The sequence below is a fragment of the Hydra viridissima genome, unplaced genomic scaffold (genome assembly GCF_058129835.1).
Source record: "Hydra viridissima isolate aposymbiotic clone 2 unplaced genomic scaffold, HvirCarnegie_v1 scaffold_13, whole genome shotgun sequence".
NCBI lineage: Eukaryota > Metazoa > Cnidaria > Hydrozoa > Anthoathecata > Hydridae > Hydra > Hydra viridissima.
The window spans coordinates 2,405,397-2,428,723 of record NW_028324312.1 but is presented as its reverse complement, the minus strand read 5'-3'; the positions used below and the strand labels follow the sequence as shown (position 1 = coordinate 2,428,723).

Genomic DNA, 23,327 nt, shown 5'->3' with positions numbered 1-23,327 from the left:
ATTTTTAGGTCCATGTTTTTATATGTTTCTGAATCAGCATAAAATTCTCTATCATAATCAATCATAAAAAAAGGGGGGTGCGAAAGTGCACTAGCGCCATACTTTGTAATATAAAAAAATATTATTAATACACAAGTTTTTCTCCTATATATAAAAACAAGAACACTTAAAATTACATGTAGATATCTATGATGTCTGCATGTAATCTAGAGACAACTATAAACTAAAAAGGTTACCTTAGTTTACTTATGCATATGAACAAGAATGTTTTTCTCAAATGAATTCATGATTATTTTAGATACTGGCAAGCCATAATGGACTGCTTAGAACTTATCTAAAACATTTCATTCAAGTAAACACTGCATTGAACTGATGAAATTATTGACTCTCCAAATAAATGTTATTGTTGTATTTTGATGGCGATAGAATGTTTTAATCTAAAACCTTAACTTTATAAATTGCACAAAATGTTTCTTTAGTAGATAATTTTTGATTTCGATTTAACCGCCTATCCAACCAGCTTCATTGTGAAATATAAATCTCACTGTTTTAATAAAATAATTGCGCATGCGTGTACAATATTGCGCTCTGAGCAGCTTAAGGCTTCGTAGAGCGCATTGCGCTCTACGAAGACACTTCGAAGTAATTAACAGATGCACATGCTGCACGCTATTGAATCTTTAATCTGTTTTGTTTGTTCGTTTTTAAAACTTGTTGTCAAAAGAGCTTTTATTATAAACAACGCAATTGCAATGGTTTCTTCAAGGACGATTAAAAGTAGTTTGTGCTGTTAAATCCAAATGTTTTTTAACTCCTTTTTCTTTAAATTTTGTTAAGGTTAAATTAGTGAACTGCGTAAACTTTCCTCCTATTTTTTCTTCTCCCTTCCATTTAAACTTCTTTTGCTAAATTGACCATAAGAAACCCTAAAAAATTGATGCCTTTAAGCTCAAAAGCAGAACAGTATTTAGTTACCTGCTGGCAAGTTTAACAAAAAAAATGTTGACTTTTCTCTCATACTTTAAGGAAACTCTGTACTAAGCTCAGGCGTCTCGAAACGTTTTGGGAGTTTTCAATCGAGATTTTTATTTCGAGAAAATACGAGATGATACGAAAAGTTACGAGGTTGGGTTTCAAAATTCACCAAAAAATCTCGAAAATTTGGAGATTTTTTTGAGTTTTTTTCGAGAGTTACGAGATTCTTTTCGAGATTAGTTACGAGAATCTCGTATTTACTTTATTTCGAGATAGAGCGAGAGCGAGAATTTCGAGATATTACGAGGTATTACGAGTTTCTCGTAATGACTCGTCAAAAAAAAGGGATAAACTAGTTAATCCGTACAAAGTTCGCATTTTTGGAACAATTGACGCGCGCGACAGCTGAATTGTTATTGTTTTTTTTTTTTGCAATGTAAACAGAGCTAAAAGTTAAAAAACTTTAAAAGTTTAATGAAATTAGTTCAAATCATATTAAACATATAATATTTTTTTGTTATTCAACAATTTTATCATCTGTTTTAAAAAGAATCAGGTAAGAAAACACTTTATTACTATATATTTTTATAATTGATTGTTTATTTTGCTGTGTCTTCTTGCTTTAGTTCCTTACTTAAAATTTTTTTTTAGTTTTTTAATAAGATGACAAAGTTAAAAGTGAATGATGTTAGTGAAATGAACAGTTATATTTACACTTACAAGCTTGAATTGTCATGTAGATGAAATGTCGTATTGAAGTTATTAGCTAATTGCAGTAAAAATTTTGGTAATCATTTTCCGGGAAAGTGCAATTTTTCTTTTGTTCCTGGAACTTTTTAACGATTGGACGTATTTAAATATTGTCCTGGAAAATTTTTTTTTGAAATTTTTTTTTTGATTTTGATAGTGATATTTGATTTCATACTTTTAGTCTGACAACATGATTCGTCCAAGGACAGAAATATGGAAGCAATTACTGAGGAAAGAGCCATCGAGAATGGCTTTGAGAAAGTTTTTGCGAAGTGCAACATTGACAAATGTGGCCATGTCTCCGAGCTTACAGATGGAAACACCAGTGGTATGAGGCGTCACATGGTTAGTTCTCATTCAGTGGTTTGGCTGGCTTAGGAAAAAGAAAAGGCAGAGAAAAAGCACCAAGGAAATCTTGCCTAGCAGAATCTAGAACAGGTGAATTTGTGTTTTAAATCATTCTAATTAATCTTTATTAAACTATTTTTATTGAATATTAATTATTTCATTTTTGATTTAGAATTTCTGAATCATTTTTCTTTTGTCTACTTATGAATCCAAAACCTTTTTAGTTTTTACAAAAAATGGTATTATTACTTTTTTTAATTTTTAGTTATACGACGAAGATGAGCGATACGAGCAAGAGCAAGGAGAACATACACCTAAAGCCTTACATAGAGGCATTAAAAAGAAGAAGTTGGTAGGACCATCAACACCTGAGAAAGCCAAAAACATTGATGCATACATGAAGTATAAGCCGTAGGACAAAGAGCAGCTACGAGGAGACATAGAAATCCTTTCAATCTGGTAGAAACTGATGGATTCAAAGATTTCCTTGGGTATTTTTGCCCGAAGATGAACATAAAGAAGGCCACAACTTATAGTAAATTCAAGTATGTTTAAGATGTTATGAAATAAAACTATTTGGGGTGCTGTTGTTTTATTGAGAATAGATATTGTTGAAATAAATGTTTTGGGGTGATTGTGTATTTTTGAGAAATAAATACTTTTAAAGTATTCTCTTGGTCGGGTCTTTGGTTATATAATTTATAAGATGATTAGAATCCCTACTCACTACGTCCCTAGCAAGCCTTATTAAGATAATTGATTAATACTAATTATAAATTTACTTACCTAATTCCCGTCCCATACCAGATTTTGATTAACTATTTTACAGTAAATTCCGCCATTATTATTTACAACACAATTGTGACAATTTCCTTTATTCATAGGATCCCTTTGCTTCATACCAATGTCAAAAATACTGTTGATGGTATGTTGAGGTCTGAATTGCCAAAGTGTCCTGGTTTTGCCATCTCATCAGACTTGTGGAGCAGCCGCAACAATGATTCCTACCAAGCTGTCACCTTGCACTACATTCGTGAGGATTTTCAGCTAAGAATGTTTGTGATTGGAACTGGTCCATTTACCGAAAGACATTTAGCTGAAAGGATTGCTGCAGACTTGACACGTAAGATATAAACATTTAAAAAAATGTTTCTTAAAGTCTTTTCAATAAATCTCGTAATATCTCGTAATATCTCGTTATGTATCATAATTATAAAATGAAATATTTATATTTCTATGCAAATCACATTGTTTTTATAAAACGATACATTACGATACATAACGATATATAACAAGAAAATTTAAAATGTAATGCATTTCTTTAGGTATGTTTTAGAAATTCCTGGAAACGATGGGTTCAGTTCAGTCGTGTGTGTCCATGACTCTGCTGCAAACATGAAGATTGCCATTCCAAAATGCAAGTTTGTGGACGACTCTATTTGTGTGCAGACCACCTTCTGAATCATGTTGTGGAGTACACCATTAATGAAACTAAGTCGCATGGAACTTTGGATTTAAAATCCGCCTTAACCAAAGCTACAGCCTTGAGTTCAAAAAGTCATAGATCAAACTTGGTCGAGCAAAGAAAAAGAGGTAAGACTATTATCTTTAGATTGAATAATGTATGAAACTTTGATGTATTTGACTATTTTTGTTTGTATCTGACAATCTGTCAATTACACGAGCAATGATCAGACTATCACAGTTAATCTTGTTACATTTTAATGAAAATCTTAATTTTTTAAAATTGTTTTCAGGATACATTAGATATTATGTAGTATGAACAATATTTTGATCCTTTTTTTCAGTAAAAATCAATGATGGAGGACAGTGACATCAGTACTCAAGAAAAAGCATCACTTAAGGTTGTCAAAATCATAGCACCTGTGCAGACTCGTTGGAATTCTGTTTATATAATGCTGGAAATTTTAATTTTAGTTCAATTTGTGACAGTCCAAGAAATAACGTTGGAAAGAAGATTGCTAAGTTAGTCCCAAGTGAGGAGGAGCTCAACCTGTATGACGAAATCCTCCTCAATTTTCAAAAGAATCTATGAAAACTCTGAAAGCCTTTCAGCTGACAAACAAGTTTGCATCCACAGAGTGATTCCACACCGTTATGGCATTAATTACCGCACAAAAGAAAAATTTGACGGAAAAACTCTTTCTCCATTAGCCGAAATGTTTCACCAAAAGTTACAAAAGAACTTGGGGAAATATTTGCCAAGTTGTGGTGCATACAAAATTTTATATTCAGTGGCAAGCCTCCTGAACCCCTTATACAAGGGAAAACCATTGAAGAAACTTATTAAATTTATTCAAGCGTATGATATTCTGATTTTCCACTTTGATATTCACCAACAATGGCTTGAATCAATCCAAGACGTACCTACCGATGTGCAGCACAAGGATTTGTTGACCCCCGAGGATGACCCTTACTTTGACTTAACGAAAGATGAAGAAATGGTCATTGCCGGACCTGCTAAACCTCCAACACAGTCCTCCATAGTAACTGAATGGGAATTGTACACAAAGAAATTTTGGAAAGAGAACCAGGCAAAATTTCCACTGCTTGCTCTGGCTGCCAGGAAGTGGCTCTGCATTCCAGCATCATTCGCTCCATCAGAACGAGTTTTCAGTTCAGGTGGCAACATTGTCATACAAGAGGATCAAGCTTAAACCTGAGCAAGTTGAAAAACTGCCCTTCATCCAACAAAACTATGTGTCAAAATTCGGAAGTATTTGCTCAACTCCACTGATGAAATTGAAGCTGATGATGATGAGGACAAGCTTTTGAGCATTTCATCAAGAACATCTTCAGCCTCTTCTTGCCTGAAGGTGTTGTGCCTCTTGTCACCATTGATGACGATCCTCACCATGGAACCTCTGGCTTTGGTGCTGCTGTCTAAAGTTCTTGTCACTTGACTTGTTATTTCTAGTTTCTATTTTCAATTGAATATAAATTATAAAATTAACATTTTGGTGCATAAAATAAATAAAATCATCGTGAATCCATGATCAATATTTTATTTATCTTTGATATAGGTGAGTCTTTATATTTAGACAAGTTATTTGTGGTACAAATAAAGCATTACTCCTATAAATTACAAACTTACAATTTGACTGAATTTTTTTGACAAACTTCAATGTTAAACGATAATTTGAAATTATCATTTAATTATCAATTTCCAATTTTAAATTAACGTGCTGAAAAAATTTATTTTTTTTATACTGCTATTCGATAATTTAAATAATGTATTTTTTTAGGCCGTTACTACTTAGAGCGCAATGCGCTCTATGCAGCCATATGCTACTCGGAGCGCAATACTTTGTACGCATGCGCTAAATTTTTTTTTTTTAAAAAAAAAATCTTGTTGATGTTAACCCTATCCCCATCCCTATCCCTATCCCTATCCTTTCCCTAACCCTAACCCTTACCCTAATCGCCTATCTAACCAGCTTTATTGTAAAATATAAATTGCACTGTTATAATAAAATAATTTCGCACGCGTGTATAATATTGCGCTCTGAGCAGCTTATGGCTACGTAGAGCGCATTGCGCTCTACGAAGACACTTCGATTTTTTTATCCGTTTGTACGCTATTTCAATGGTCGAGCGGTCTGAGACACGAGTCGGTTAGCTTAAGGTCGCGAGTTCGATCCCGGGTGGCGGCAGTTATTTTTCAATGGCAAAGAGATTTTGATTGGTTACTTCGGAAATGGATCAACTCAGAGCTAAACTTGATGAATCGCGTGACGAGAATTCGGCCTACATTCAAGTATCTCGTCCCAAGCAGCAAAAAGTCGAATGTTTCACGATGAGGACTGTCAATTGCTGCTTAGGTGGCCATTGAAATAGTATTATGCTATTTTAATCAAAATTTAGGTACAAAAATGAACAAAAAACCTTTTGTTCCAATAAATTTCAATATATTTGAAAAATTAGAAAACTTGTCTCATAACATCTCGAAAAACATTGAAAAAATATTTTAAACCTCGTTAATTTCTCGTTATTCTCGTAATATTGTCATGTTTCGAGAAGGGAAATTTTGTGGCCAATTCTCAATCAAGAATCTCGTTACTTCTCGTAACCTCTCGAAACAAATTCTCGAAACTTGTGAAAACCATGATCTCGAGATCTCATATTGTAATGTCTCGTAACAAAAATAGTTTTGAAACGCCCGAGCTTACTCTGTACTCACCCCAAATCAAAGGACTCTTGGCAGTCTCTTTCTTCCCATTGTGTTAGGATGTATACATGTGTCCCTCCCCCCTTATCATTAAGTATACTGCACTTGTTCGTCAAGATTTAAAAGGATATTATGTCTCCATTCGCATTGGCCCTATAACTTTCTTTAACTTAAGTTTCAGAATAATGAAAGCGTTTCTTTAAGTCTACGTAAAATATCTTTAATTTCAAAATGTCTTAATGACAAATTATCTTAATTATCAAAATGGCTTCCCACCCAAGCGTATACATTTTGATCGGATGGTTCCTTTCCCAATAGTTTTTGAAGGGATAAAACACGATGCAAAGTCATTCACTAAAAATTACATAACTTGCAAATCACTATTATATTAGTTGCAATCCTAAAAAATAACCAAAAAATTTAAAATAACCAATCAAAGTCATAAAAGCGGGGCTGTATGTTGCTGTGGAATATCTAGGGTAAAGTAGGGTAATTTCGGCAGGGAGATAATTTCGGCACCCCTTCAAAAGACACCGAAAAATATTTATTTATTGGAATGTTAAAATCATAATTGGGTATTGTAGCAAGATAAACAATTTTCCTAAAAATACTGCTTTAAACTTTTATTTTTACATTACAGGTACGTTAATTTATGATTATTAGCTTTTTCTTAACATTTTTACTAATTTGAAAATGTAGGATAAATGATTTTTTCTCGGAAATTTTTACCAAAAGTTGTTATTTATTTTATTCTAAAATATAAACTGAATAAAATGTGAGCAACAATAAGATGAAACTCAAAGTATGTTATAAGATATAAAAGTTTCCCCAAGGACTGCTCTAAGGAGATAATTTCGGCATATAAATAGTTTTTAATTTCGGCAGTGCCGAAAATGCCGACCTGTGTTTTCTCTGAAACCAAAATGGGAAATAAGCGTCTGAAATATTATGTATAGAAGAAGTTGATTTTAGTAATTCAGAAATTCAGATAGCAATAAGATAATAACGAATTCGTTAGTGTCTCTGTGAAACTTAGTAAAATAATAGTTCCCCACAATATAAATTAAATTTATGTCATATATAATAATATGTATATAATAAATTAATAATTTATTATATACAATAATATGTGTGTGTGTGTGTGTGTGTGTGTGTGTGTGTGTGTGTGTATGTGTGTGTGTGTTAGCATCATATAATGGGTTCAAAACATGTAAAATATTGAAAAATGTGGAATATATCCATTTGATGGAAATGTGTTTACTGAAGAAGACTTTGCTGCAGCTAAGGCTACTAATCACTTATATGTTGTATCAAAAATTTCAAAATCAAATATTACCTCTGAAATGCACCCTACTCTCGACAATGCTTTAGACTCTGTTAAAGATTTAGATCATATTGATTTTGTTACAGAATGTGTAATTGCTTCCCAGAAAGGTAAATTATTTTAAAAGGTGTATTATTTTTACCATCTTCCACCATTTATTTAAAATACAAACTAATTTTTTTTAAATCAAGCAAAATAATAACTTATCTGTTGTCTTATTAACCTAAAAAAAAGTTTCTTAAAAAAATAGTTCAAATTTTTTATAATTTACATGTTGCCTAATTTTATTCACCTTTTTTGATTAAATATTTATATTTAGAATCTGCTTCACCAAACAAATCATTTACACTTCAGAAGTCATTAGAACTAGCCACCTCTGATGAAACCTCACAACCTCATGGTGTTAGTTTTGTATTTTTAATGTCAAGTCCACTAGCTGGACTTGACATTAAAAATACAAAACGAACAGGTATAAAATGGAGGGTAAATCATGCTGGAAGAATTACTGGATCACTATATAAATCTCAGCTAGAGGAATCTTTATCTTTGAAATATAAGAACAGGCAGCCACGTAAAAAGTGCATTAAAGAAAATATATCTACACATCAAAAGACGTGTTTGAGTAACCTTGATGCTAAAAGTGCGATTAATAAACAACTTTGTGCAATGTGTCAATACAGTTATGGGGATCCTGTCGATCCATACTTAAAGGATAATTGGGATAAATGCCATAAATGCTATAGATGGTGGCATGAAACATGTGCTGCTATATGTGGTGTTTATGCTAAAAAAATATTTACTTGTGATGACTGTATGAAACACTGATTCTTTAAAAAAAAGTTACATTGATAAACTGTTTTTTAACTTTCTTCAATAAATCTCTTTTTATAAAGTTTTCTTTGAATTTTGTATTTTATCTTTTTATGTTTAACTATTGAAGCTATGTAAAATATTATTTTATGAACTACTCATAAGCTTAAACATGAGTTCTTATTTAAACAGAATTTAGAAATAATCATCGAAATCATAGAAATTAGTAATCATTTTATTTACAATTTTACTTTGGAAGCACATTTTTCTAATAAGGCTTCTGTTTTGGATGATGTATTCATACTTTACTAAAATAGGTGGTTCAAAAAATATGAATCTTTGCAATTGCAAAGCCCTTAATTAAATGCCAATTAGGTGTAACAAATTCCATTTAAGAGACAATTACTTTATACAATCCAGATTTATAGCTGTTTATAATATTTTGATTATATTAATGCGTTTTCAACGAACTTCTTTATTTTCTTAAGTATGCCGAATTTACCGTATCATTGTGCCGAAATTACCATACTAGGTCGCTAATTTCGTCATTTTTGAGTATTTTGTAAAACAAATTTTACATAAAACTTTGTAAGTTTGAAACAATTTTTTAACTATTATTTAATAGATATATCTGCATGACATCGATATGCATGATTTTTTAACGTTATTAAAGCAACCATTGTCTGTAAACAGCAAAATAGCTTAATATGCCGAAATTACCCTACTTTACCCTAATTAGAGCTACTTATCAAGAGTTTAAAAGGTTGAGTGCAATAAAAGAAAAACACTTACCTAACAAAGAGTGCCCCACGTAGGTTTCAATTACGTTGATATCTTACATCTGAAAAAAAAAAAAAAAAAAAAAAAAAACTAGAATAGATATACTTATGACCACAACTTCAGTCACAACTTCAGTCAAATATTTAAACAAAATAAATAAATAAACAGATAAAGCAAAACTAAACTTACCAAGTTATTTGTTAACCTTGTTAGCTAAAAGTAAAAAAACTAAGACGCAAGAGATTTCATCGAGGCAATAATTGAATTGTCAAACAATTCAAGAACAAAATATTCCCCTGTCCACAACGCTCTAGCATTCAGAAAGGCAAACGAGGTTAAAAGCAATACCATAAAGTAAAAAGAAAGGCCATCCAACTCTACGAGCAACCATGATCAAAGGATTTATGTAATAAAGGATCAAAGAATTTATATGTAAAAAATAATTTAGATGAAAAATCTACGCTTGCATTGATCAAGCTCCTGCAACAGCAGAATATAAATTGCTACAGTTACGCCAATATATATCTTATGATGCATTAAAAGCCATTGAGAGAATTAGACATTCATCATTCGCCTATGAAGCTGCTAAAGAGAAACTTCAAAGAAAATATGGGAACTAGAAGAAAATTCCTCACGTATCTGGATGAATGAACCTTATGAACTGGACAACTGGATGAACTGGACAAATTCAAGCTTAAAAGAAGACTGCAGGAAGAATGTGTGTATGCTTTTAATGAAAAAATGTATTCGCAGTCTTACACTATTTCTGATTTAAAGAATCAAAGAGAAGTATTCGTGTCAAATTCAACTTCATGACGCTAGAGTGCCTGAAGGTATTTGTGACAGTTGCAGAATTAGTTTTCAAAGAAAGCACAATGGAGGGAATATCAGCCTTCCAACTCTTTTTCAATTTTCCTCAGCAGTCATTTGCCCCACTACGAGGTGCATAATTTGTGATTGCCTCATCTGCAGAATTGGCCATAAAAAACTGAATGAAACACAACCCTTAGAAAATTTGAACATTTCTCAACTTGCTAAAGTTGAAAGACGATGCTCATTTTGCTTTACAATAATTGGAAAGGGATTGACACAGAATTTCACTCAATATACCTTCAGAGAAATCAAACTCCAACTTACTTCAGCAGACCTCACAGTAGGTGAACAAATTGTATCTTCAGTTATCACTTCTAAAGATGGTTCACCACATGGCAGGTAAAGTTTTATGCTTACATTATTCTGCAATATTTTATGAGATGGATTTGAGAAAAATAGAAAACATTTTACTTTTGCTTCAATAAAAGTTATTTGTTTTAATATTGGATATAAAAAAAGTAATATTAGGTCATGGTGTGACAAGTCACTATCAGTTGAAGAAACTTTTCAAAAATGTTTATTCATTTGAATTTGTTAAAAATCAGCAACAGTTAATTGAAGTTTTTATATTTCATGTTTTAACTATCTGCATTTTTTAAATATAAGTAAATGTTTTTCAACTTATGTTTTGACAGTAACTTATCAATAGTATTATTTCAAACTCTTTGTTTTAAAAAATTCAACTAATATTTTAAATATGTCCACTAATCATTACAAAAATATTTCAATTTAACTCTCGATCCTTCTCGCTCAAAAAAACCTTTTCGGTAGTAAGCCAAAGTTGACACCAGAAAATTTAGTGCAAGTTATGTCAAACACAGGGGTGTCTAGTTCAGGCATTTAAAAACTTGCCACCACTCTGATTCAAATTACAAAATCACCAATTGTTGAACCAAATTATAGAGCAAAGTTTATGCAACCTGGAAATCAACTTATGAATTATTTTTCTCAGAGTGCAGTTAATATTTCTCTGGATCAAACAAAAACAAGGCAACAAATTGTTACACACTGCAAAAATCTTAAAGAGATTCAAAATGTGATCTTGATACACAGACAAATATACTCAGAACATCTTGTCAAGGTGGAATTGGAAGGTAGTGGTGGCTTTTTCAAAATCAGTCTGGGCATTCAAGAGCTCAATCCAAATAGTCCAATTCCGTGCTCACCCAGCAAAAAGACCTTGACTTTGCAAAACTGCAGCAGACAGCAGTGTGAAATAACAACTTCTTGTTGCAGTTGCTGAAGATGTACCAGAAAATTATGATAATGCACAGTGGGCCAGGTGGTAGTCAAAACCTAAAAAAAAAAAAAAATTCGAAATACTTCCAACTACTTAGTATATTATGTATATAAGAGCATAATGCATGGTTTAAAACATTTGTAATTTGAGAGTACATCATAAATGTACAATTATCATTTACAATTGAATATATTTAGAAATTTATTTATTAATTTTTATAATAAATATATCAGCTCTTGATCTAATAATATGTGACTCTCCTGATCGTGCTAGTGAGATTAACATCGGTCCTCCACTCAGTTTGTCTGATCAATATCATTGTTCTATCACCTGGCATTACAAACTGGCTTCCAGCGTAAAGTTATCACATTTCAACAGCTCTAAATTTATATACAAGCTTGGTAACTACGAAAAAATCAACGAAGAATTCAATAAGATTGACTGGTCATCTATTTTTAAAAACTTAAACGTAGAACAATGTTACCAACTTTGGCTCAACAAATACAATGAATGTTGTCATCAATTCATCCCTCGTATGCCGAACAAACCATCCCCCAAAAAACAACCATGGATAACAAAAGAACTATTATCTCTTATTCGACTTAAAAAATCGCTCTGGGCTCGTAACGTCAGTTCAAAATGGAAAATCACATCCCTGGTTGGTGAATATAGAGAAACTAGAAAGCTCGTTAAAAAATTAAGTCGTTCTTCTCTGAAATCCTTCGAAATTGCTCTTGCCAATGATAAGCGTAACCCTAAAAGACTGTTTTCATACATAAATAGTAAACGCTCTGTAATAAATCAGATCTCATCTATGCGAATCACCAGTGCCAGCGAGATCATTAGCTCTGACAAAATTACAATAGCCAATTCACTTAACAATCAATTTCAATCAGTTTTCAGCAAAGAGCCATCCAATGACAATCTTCCCCGTTTTGATCGTAGAACTAACACAATCCTCAATAACATATCTTTCGATACTCTGGCCATTCTTATGGAACTCTCAGCACTAGATATATCTAAATCACTTGGTGTAGACAATGTCAGTCCTCACGTTTTACGCTTTTGTTCTACCTCAATGTCTTCTCCACTTACTCTCATCTTCCAAAAGTCATTTGACAATGGTGAAATTCCAAGCTCATGGTCCAAAGCAAATGTAACACCTTTATTTAAGAAGGGCTCTAGAATTGACCCATCAAACTACAGACCAATATCCCTCACCTCAATTCCATGTAAAATAATGGAGAAACTAGTTAAGAAGGCAATTATGCAGCACCTAATATCAAACAATCTTTTATCAAATAGTCAACATGGATTTTTAGAAAAAAAAGCATGCGTTACAAATTTCCTTGAAACAATGGACTTCTTGACTGGAAATATAGCCAGAAAACTACCAGTTGATGTCATATTTCTGGATTTTGCTAAAGCTTTTGACAAAGTCCCACATCAACGAATGCTTCACAAATTAAAAATGTACGGAATCGACGGCAATCTTCTCAATTGGATAAAAGCTTTCCTACTCAACAGGTCTCAAAGAGTCATCCTTGGTGACACTCAATCGAATTGGTTACCTGTGACAAGTGGAGTTCCGCAAGGATCAGTCTTAGGTCCAATTTTATTTGTCATTTTCATCAATGATCTGCCGGATGTAATAAGCAAAGAAAACAGTTGTAAGATCTATGCTGATGACACTAAAATCTTAAGCATTGTCAACTCACTTGCTGCTCAACTTCAACTCCAATCAGATATTGACCGAATTGTTCACTGGACTAAATCTTGGCTCATGGAGTTAAACGCAAAGAAATGCAAGGTCATGCACTTTGGTCAAAAAAAATTAACTCTTTTCAAGTACTCCATGGAGGAATTAGGCCCTTGTTCAATTACGACTCGAACTACATTGGAAGCAACCACTTCTGAGCGTGACTTGGGAGTTCAAATTACCAATGATCTTAAAGTAGAAACCCAATCCATAATTGCCTCATGTAAAGCAAATCAAATGCTAGGCATCCTAAAACACACTTTCCAATCTCATGATGCTTTTTTATGGAAACAACTCTATTGCACCTACATTCGTCCTTTACTTGAGTTTGCGATTCCGGCTTGGAACCCTCATTTGGTGAAAGATGAACAAACTATAGAATTAATACAGCGCAGAACCACAAAAATACCAGACAAACTGAAAAAGCTAGACTACAAGTCCAGATGTTTACAACTTGGCCTATCTTCTCTCGTTGAGCGTCGTAAAAGAGGTGACCTCATCCAAAAATATAAAATTATTAATAACATCGACACAGTCAACTGGCACTTTCCCCTCATCACAATTCCACCAAGAGCAAATCACAGAGAAAGACTTCACCGTGAGAAGTACAGCAACAATTTATCTCGTTTCCACTTTTTTAACAATCGCATTGCCAAGGCATGGAACATGTTACCAGATAAAGTAATCAGCTCTCCAACTGTCAACAGTTTTAAAGCGAACCTCGATAAGCTCTAATGTTACTACAGCTCGCAGCTTTCCTTTGTGAAAGTTGCAATATGAGCTTCACAAAAACTAACTGTAATCTGACAATCTATTATTTGTATTTTGTCAATTATTTTTACTTTTGTTGTAACAAATATATACTACTACTACTACTATATCATCTATAACTATAACAACGACTAACTTTTAAATTATTTAACATGTGCGAAATTAATTGATACATTATCAAAATTTAATTTAAAAGCTTTACGAAAAACACCACAACAATTTCCAAGGTCTTATATTAAACTCACAGTTTCATTTTGAAATATATAGGTAAGAATCTTATTTATAATATTAAAATAATATGTTAAAAGTGGCGCATATGGTTTAGAACCTGCTGAAACAGCTTATTAATGTTAAAAAAAGTCAATACAATATATGTACCTATTGGTGCTGGTTAATTCTGCTCTTAGCTGCCCCTTTAGATTTTGTAAACATTTTAAAAAAATATTGTCATAAAATGCTGTTCGCGACAAACCTATTTGGCTTTAGTCAATAATAGGTGCTGTGCTTATTATACTGGCCAAATTAAATGTAGCTGAAATGAAAATAATGGCCATATTCATGTTATATTAGTTTATAGTGGTTGCACTAATAATGTTAAAACTATTTTTTTGTAGTTGATAAGAAGATAAGTGATGTCCATAAACGTATACGGCATGACCAACTAAAGCCTAGTGATAAATCATTTTCTTTGTCTGTGGAAGCTATTCTAGTCTCTATGAATTTGGGTTCTACTGGATGTGCTGCGTTTTTATAAGTATATCAAAAGAAATGGAAGGATGCAACAGGGGAAATATAAAGTTTGAGAGTAAAAATAAAAATTGGTAGGCTCAGGACTTTAAATCTACTTAGAGTAATAATATCTGAGTCTGAGAATTCTAGTCAATCACATAAGATTGGTGGAAGACCAAGTTGCTCCTTTGAAGATTCATCTGACAAAACCAAAAGAAGAAGACTCAATGATGTTATAAATAATTTTAGTACTGATGAGTTGCTCCACTCAGCAAGGCTTAAATGAAGAAATGAGTTCAATTATGAGGCTGCCAAGCAAGTTGCTGAGATATCAGAACCTTCTAGTCAATTTAAAAAGTATACGCCTAATGAAGGTCTGGCATTAATTATAGATGGTGACATGTCAAAATCAACCTACCAACTTATCAGGAATGGAACTGAAGAACGTGGCTGCCATATATATACATCTTACAACAATATAAGATTGTCCAAAGCTAAGTGCTATCCGGAGAATATTTTTGTTGATGATTATTCAGCACAAGTACCACTACAAGAATTACTAAAACATACAGTAAAAAGACTGTGAGGTGCAAGCTCCTGTGATCAGCACAATACTGGATGGTTTGACCCAGTTGACTTTGCGTTGCAAGGCCGGGTTTGATGGGGCAACTGGGGAAAGAGTGTACAAGCAAGTGAGTAGTGAGGAAGCTGGAGATCGTAACTTAAAAAAGAAGAATCTCTGTTCATTTTCTGCTTAGCACTACTAGAACTCAGTGGGTTCTGCAGTAACAAAAAAGTACTATTATGGCATAATGACAAGCCATCATCTACTGCATATTGTCGTCCAATAAGATTTTCTTTTCAAAAGAAAGAAAAGCTGTTGTCCTGAAAGGAGCAAAAATATTTAGAATCTGAAATAGAAAAATGTGGTATTTTTAATGTTACTTTGGGTGGAAAAGAACTGGTTGTCAAAAGTATTATTGAACTGACCATGATTGATGGCAAAATTCAAACAAATCTGTCTAATGTGACTAATTCAACTCAATGTTTCTCTGTGTGTGGTGTGTCTCCAAAAAACATGAATAACTTAGAAATGGTGCTGAAATTGGACAATTCTAGTAATTTAGAACTGAAATATGGTCTTTCCAGCCTGCATTCCTGGATTAGGTTTTTTGAGATGGTATTACATACTAGATATAAGCTGGAAACTCAAAAGTGGCAGTCTAAAGCTATTGAAGATAAGGAAAATGTTAAGCAAGTGAAGAAACGTATCCAGACAGAATTTATGAACCAAATGGGACTGGTTGTGGATTTCCCAAAAAGTGGAGGATCTGGTAAGTGAAATTACATAAATACTTGTATATAAATTATCAGGTTAACTATCACATATATGGAATTTGTAGGTACCAGTAATGATGGAAACACCGCCCGATGAGCCTTTGCAGACTATCATTCAACTGCCAAAATTTTGAAAGTAGATAAAACTCTTTTATTTTATTCTAACTTTACATACCTAAGTATTCTTGGTATTACATGTAACAATCAGTACACAAAATTTTAGTTCATGGCCATGGCATCATTGCTAGACTGTACTTACCAATTGGACTGATGTCAGAGGAGGACCAAGAGGCCCGCAACAAAGATTTTAAAAAGTTTAGGGGAGATTTCAGTACAAAGACTGCTAGAATAGACACAAATCTCGACCTGATTAACAGACTACTTGTATCTAGTGATCCTGTCATAACATTGTTAAGAGTTTAGAAAAAATCCCCAGTGAAGTTCTGGCTTTGCTGAGGGAATCAGCTCCACCTTCTTCTTATTATTTGTAGCTAAACACAATTTGTTGTTTGATTTTTGAAAAAAAGATCGATTTAAAAAAAAAAATTTTACTAAGCCTATTAATTGCTATTTTGTTATTAAAAATTAAAATATTCTTGATAAAAATAAATATTATTTCATATACAAAGATTATTTATATATCTAAATGGGTTTGGGGAGCAATTAGGTAATAATCAGGTTTTGTCCACCATGTCCCTTATACCTGGCCTACTGTGTAATGTCAAGAAACTTTTAACCCTGATCTGTCCTGAAAATGCTCCTTTGTTATGTCATGTGACTTGAAATTGGCAAACATTCTCTGTGGTTTGCAGGTCACATGCAAGTATTCACCCATGCACATAATGTGACACTGACTCGTAAAATTTGGAAAATGTGTTGTGGGCTACGACAGTAAACATTTGTAATTTGCAATTGAAATAATAGAAATATGCAACATAAATTTCATGTTTATTTATGTTTGTCATTGATTGTTATTAGAAAGATGCGTTTTAGACTGAAAAATGTCATCTCATGTGTCTATTATCAGATCAAAGTATAATTTAAGAATTCATTTTTAGAAGTTCATTACTAATAATGTAAAAAATCCAAAATATAAGAAGCTGTCATTTACAGATTATACTAAATAAAATGAGAATTTTAAGAATGATTTTTTTTTCTTGGACAAAATAATTTCAATTTAGTTTTAGCATTTTTGATATCAAGGGTGTGTATACATCACTCCCTCAGAAGGGTTTCTCCGGAATACCAAGTTGGGTTATATCCTCTTCGGCCATATGAGGAACATGTTTTACAAGAAGAATCAGACACCTTTCTTGGGTACATTGTAACTAGCGACGAAAGAAAACCAAACCAAGAAAATCTATTTTCCGTACAAAGTAAGGGTCTGCGTTTCGAACACCACTTGCCGTGAAATACCGAATTTACCGACTTGTCAGCCCTGCCGAGGGTCTCGTCAACAAAACTTTTGTTGCCGTAAGTTGCCGGAAATTCACGGCAACATACGGCAACTCACAGTAACCCTGGCAAGTTTTTGACAAAGTTTGTGTTGTGTCAATTTTTTTTTCATTCATCATTTTATTTTGCGCATGCGCGGATTATGAATAAAATATTTTCTCGTTTATGTATTAAAAAAATAAACTTATCATTGATCAACTGTTTTTCTTTATCAACGATCTTGTCCTAGAATTACTTGCTAAGAATAAGTATTTTTGCAATACGCAAAATACTTTTTGAGGTTTAATAATGCGTCACGCGTAAAATACACTATTATCTTGGATGATTTAGTATTTAAAGTAATGTGTTAAAAAAACATAACCCCATAAATTTTTCCTTCAAAAATCTAGAAACTAGTAGATCTATAGTATTCCGAATTTAAATCATCTAATGTTCGGACGTGTTTTTTTTAAACTCTCAGAAAAAATGTCTCAACAAAATGACACTGATTCAGAACTTTACAAAGTTAATAGAAGCGATGAAGATGCGTCTCAAACACCAACATCAAAGACTATTCCTAACCATTGCTTTATATCTATTACCAGTAACCTAAAGGTTTCTGGTAAATGATCTAAAACAATGAAACAAACGACACTTTAAGGTGAGACAAGGTCTTCGAAGACACCCAACGGTATATCGGACAAACTTAAAGCTGTTGACATGTAGAAACACTTCATCCGACATCCCAAAAAACCTACTGAAAACGTCTTTTTGGTGGAATATATCAATTGCACCAAAAAGGTTCCACAACGTAAAAGTTCTTCATCTGGAGTTAGGTCTCATCTCTTCTACAATCATCCTGATATGTACAAGAAGGTTGTTACACAAGAGTTGGCAAACAAAAGAAGGCTGATGTTGACGCAGTTGAGTTAGTGGAAGCCATTAAAGAACAGGATAAATATGAAAAGGGCAGAGACGAACTTATCCACATAACTGATACTCCACTTAAGCCAAAAACTACAAAGCGAAGAATGCTGGAGTACCAGAGCACAATAATGTGACGCCAATCCACTCCTTCTTGAAATTGAAGTACTCCACATATTACAGTAACCAATTGGCATACGACATGGATTATATGAAGTTCATAGTGAAATGCAACCTGCCATTCTCAATTTTTGATAGTGAAGGATTTAAGGAATACACCTACTCTCTTAACAATAGAACTAATGCGTTTAACAACATATCCACTACTACAAAAACATATGAAGAACTCGGTGAACAATAAAATCTTTCGAGACTCAGAGTATTTGACAGGAGCTACCATCACCAGCGATCTCTGGACTTCGAGGGTAAATGAACCGTCTATGCCATTTTCTATCCACTCGATTAGTGGCGACTTTGAACTGTCAAAAGTGATAGTCCGTTGCGAATGCTTTGAAGGTTCACACAAATCTTTAACAATTATTCAGAAGCTTGATCAAATCAATAAATCCATTCCTAGTTACTTATTTATTCCTAAAAAAACTTGACCTTGTCAAACTTTGGCGTAATCTCCAATTTAAACTTACTGTGGACTCTAAGTCAGATATTGACGGTAGTATGGTGTGCAATGAACTCCTAAGTCTGAAAGCTTTTTTGAATGATAAGAATGTGGTTACTCCTGTTTTTGTTTTAAATTTTATCAAAGATTGCAACTTACAAGTGCTACATCCAAATGTGTGGATAGCATTGCGAATATTATTGACTATACTGTTATGGTTGCTAGTGGGGAGAGGAATTTTTCAAAAAATCTAAGATCAACAATATTCCAATCTAAGTTGACAAACTTAGCAACTTTGTCTATCGAAAATGAAATTGCTGAAAAAGTTAACTTTGATAAACTCATAAAAGAGTTTGCCGATAGAAAGACAAGAAAAGATAAATTTTATTAGTTTTTCTATTTAATAAATAGTTATTTATATTACTAATTGGTTATTTAATTTGTCATTACTAATTGGTTATTTAACCCTTTGATATTTTTTGTATGGGGTTAAATTGAGCTAGGGGGGGGGGGCGCTGGTAGTGCTAAAACCGGCATTGAATTGATGGTTAGTAAAGACAACTTTATGTATATACTTATGTCCATTTTGTTGTTGTTGTTGTTGTTGTTGTTGTTGTTGTTGATTTTCTTATTCTTATTCTTACTCTTATTCTTCTTCTTCTTATTAAAGACCACACTGGTAGTCAGTGGTGTACGACTCGGCAAAATTTGCATTAAATTCTTGTAATTCCTGACGCAAAGGCTTTTGGGATGTGTAGTACAGCCAGATTGTAAACATAAACAACGAAATACAAATAAAAAAATACAATATGTACTTTGCTATTGCATGATTCGGTTGGTTTTTACATATTTTTCCTTTCAATTATTTTAACTTGTCTAACTATAGTATAGAATACTAAACAATGTCTGGTGGATTTTGCGCAGCTCCTAATTGTCAACATAAACGAGGAAAAAATGGTGATAAGAGTGTTTTTTTTTTCGCTTTCCAAAAGACAAAAATAGGTTAGTATCTAGTTTATTAATAATTTCTATATATATATATATATACGATATATATGATATATATTCTTATTACATTATACAAATACATGAATGCATAATTTTTTATTTCAGATGTAAGCAGTGGGTTATTAATTGCCGTCGCAAAGATCTCGACAAGAAAACTTCATTAGAACTAAATAAATCATATGCTCTATGCAGTGAACATTTTGAGCCAACACAATATTACCCAACAAATATTGGAGGCAAAAGAGCAATTTTAACAGCAATTCCGACCCTTTTTGATGTACCAAATCCTCCTCACAAAATTTCAATTAAAAGAAAAGCACCTGCAGAAAGATTTCTTCAGTCACACAAAAAAAGTAAATCAATTACAAGTGAGCAGTCTGTAAAGTTACCAGCTTTTTCTAGTACAGACACTACTAACTCAGAAGAATTAAATGTAAATGATAAAGCTAAAAAACAGATGGTAAATTTTCAAAAAGTAATAAACTTAAATCGTGTTAAAAATTATCGTTTAAACAAAAAACTATTGTTTTTAAAAAAACATAATAAAAAATGCAATGGATCTATTGAACATATTTGTGATCTTGCAAAAAAATACCTTTCTGAAAACCAGATTAAATTTTTTGAGAGTCAACTTAGAATGAACAAGCGAGCAAAACATGGAAAAAGGTGGACAGTACATGACAAACTAGTTTATCTACGCATCTTGTATCATAGTCCACAGGCATTTTGTATTTTGAGGCAATTTTTTACTTTGCCAAGTAAGACAACTCTTCTTTTTTTTTTGTCAAAAGTATTTGGAAACCTACAGCCAGGATTTTCTGCAAAGGTTTTTGCTTTACTCAAAATGCGAGTCAATTATATGAATGTCAATGAACGCAACTGTTGTCTAGTATTTGATGAGATGTCTCTCAAGCAGCATATAGACTATGAAAGAAATCTTGACCACATTATTGGTATTGATGAAGATGGGAAACCATTAAATCATGTTTTAGTTGTAATGGTTCGGGGTATTGCAATAAAGTGGAAGCAGCCAATTGCATATTTTTATAGCAACAACTCAGTTCAATCAGTTAAATTATCACAAATAATATTAGAAGCTATTGACAAACTGACTTCAATTGGGCTACATGTACGAGCTGTTGTGTGTGACCAAAGTACTACAAATATTTCAGCTTTGAAGTTACTAGGGTTCCTTAAAACAAGACCGTACATATTGCCTTCCACAATTCAAACAAATGTATACATAATATTTGACCCTCCACACTTGATAAAAAGTCTTCGAAATAATTTAGACATGGTATATCTACAAACGGAAAAATTGTTTCATGGAAATACTTGCAGTCTTTTTACAATATAGACAAGCAAAATCCAGTTCGACTTGCTCCAAAGTTGACAGACAGCCACCTTGAACCTGGATCTTTACTATCTATGAGAGTAAAATTGGCAACACAAGTTTTCAGTCATCAAGTTTCAGCAGCTATGTCCTTATGTATAATTGCAAAGCTTTTACCACCTGATGCTTTGGCAACATGTGAATTCATTAAAAAAATTGACATTCTTTTTGATATAATGAACTCTAGAAAATTAAAAGCAGACAAACCAGCTAGGTGTGCATTAACTGAAGGAGAAACTATGAAAACCTTGGAAGATATTAAAAATTGGATTTCTACATGGCATTATGAAAATGCTAGAAGTCAGACTAGTATTTCCAGTCACTGGGGACTTATAACAACAATAAATAACATTATGACATTCTCCAGAGAGTTGCTTGATGAAGGTTTTCATTTTGTTTGCACATCACATTTCAATCAGGACTGTATAGAGAATTTTTTTTCAATTATACGAAGTAAAGGTGGTTGGAATGACAGGCCAACAGCCAAACAATTCAAGTCTGCATACCAAAATGCTTTACTACTTACTTCAATTGAACAAACAAAGTCTAATACAAATTGTGTTGCAGAATCTGATTTCACTGCAGCAATATCGTTAGAATCATGTCTTAATTTAGTATATGAACAAAGTAATGTAGTGAATAACTCACTATTCAATGAAACAAAGTCAACTCACATAGGTATTGTAAAACCTTTGATACTAATAAAGGATTTCAAACTAAAAATATGTTCTGAAACTGTAGAACAGAGTTTATGTTATCTTGCTAGTTGGCTAATTAAAAAAGTTTCTTTATGTCAATTATGCAATAATATTTTATCTCAACCATCTACTGAAATCTGTGGTAATTTTGATGAATTTGTTTATGCTGAAAAATATGAAACAAAAAATCATTCAGTACAACCAAGATCATGTTTACGTGAAGTTGTGAGAGTAATGGAAGCCATTTTCACTAACAACATAAATAAATTAATTGTATGCAAAAATATAGCAGGAACTATCATTAAAGCTATCAAGAAAGACTGCAATTTCGTTTTTTTATACAACCTTCATCCAAAACATGCATCACATTTGGAGAGAAAACTAATACACTATTTTGTTGATATTCGAATTTATTACTTTATCAAATTTTACAATCGTGACAGCTCCACTTTATAAAAAATGCCATAAAAAAATGGCTCGTATTACTCATAAATAGTAAAAGATAATATTTAATTGAAAAATTTTTTTTTTAATTTATTTATAATATACTAAATTGAAGTTATAAATTCTAATATCCTTAAAATTTTTTATATTATATATAAGATTAGGAATAAAAATAACAAAATATAAAAATAACAAAAACATATATAAAAGTATAAAAAAACAATATTGAAAACATATCAAAACTAGAAGGAACGTTGCTATAAAAAGCTTTATACTAACATATTCCAGCGTTTTCAAAATAAACCATTTAGTTTAAAAGTAAAAGAAGATTGGTACTACATCTTATTAAAGCATTTTTGTTTAAAAATAAGTTAAACCATCTTTACAAAAGCATAATTCTGTTAAAACGCCTTTATATACGTATTTTTGTTTACAAATCTGGCTGTACTAGACATCCCAGAATCCCCGTTCGCCGAATTACAAGAAATCGAGCGAGTCGTACACCACTGCTGGTAGTACACCAATAAAAGTGAAAAAAAATTTTTTTTTTTTACTTTTATAATTTAACCAATATAATCATCGTAGATTTCGAATTTTTATTTGATTTAACTAAATAAAAAAATGCTTCACATGTTAAAACTTGTTTATAATATATCGGTATAAAATATTTTTTATTTTCCCCCTAGCAACGCTTTGTTTATTCTGTTGTTATGCGCTTCAGAAAGAAGTTAAACCATAAAAAAAGCCATGAAATACTTACCTTGTCAACTCTTTTAAGTGCAAAGTTGTAGACTGCAACGATTTCTTGCTAATTAGTTTAGTCTGATGGCTTTATTGACGTAATTCGCTTGTTGTTTCAAGCTGCATTCAAACTTTATTATTTATGCTATGGTATATCTTTTATCTTTTTAAAATAAAAGTAAT

At 32.3% G+C, this 23,327-nt stretch overlaps 3 protein-coding genes across 3 annotated transcripts; all 3 read left to right on the top strand.

The window, feature by feature from the left end:
• Nucleotides 1-7,482: 7,482 nt before the first annotated feature.
• LOC149880048 (uncharacterized) lies at nucleotides 7,483-8,703 on the top strand. Its single transcript, XM_090070676.1, has 2 exons — nucleotides 7,483-7,696; nucleotides 7,906-8,703. Exons 1-2 carry the CDS (start codon nucleotides 7,606-7,608, stop codon nucleotides 8,409-8,411), a joined length of 597 nt encoding a protein of 198 aa, XP_089926802.1. The 5' UTR covers nucleotides 7,483-7,605; the 3' UTR covers nucleotides 8,412-8,703.
• A 1,523-nt stretch (nucleotides 8,704-10,226) lies between these two features.
• LOC149880047 (uncharacterized) lies at nucleotides 10,227-14,834 on the top strand. Its single transcript, XM_090069981.1, has 4 exons — nucleotides 10,227-10,329; nucleotides 11,523-13,754; nucleotides 14,434-14,563; nucleotides 14,645-14,834. Exons 1-4 carry the CDS (start codon nucleotides 10,227-10,229, stop codon nucleotides 14,832-14,834), a joined length of 2,655 nt encoding a protein of 884 aa, XP_089926107.1.
• A 670-nt stretch (nucleotides 14,835-15,504) lies between these two features.
• Nucleotides 15,505-15,983, top strand: LOC149880046 (uncharacterized). Its single transcript, XM_090069980.1, has 2 exons — nucleotides 15,505-15,882; nucleotides 15,952-15,983. The coding sequence occupies exons 1-2, from the start codon at nucleotides 15,540-15,542 to the stop codon at nucleotides 15,981-15,983; spliced, it is 375 nt and encodes a 124-aa protein (XP_089926106.1). The 5' UTR covers nucleotides 15,505-15,539.
• Nucleotides 15,984-23,327: the final 7,344 nt, after the last annotated feature.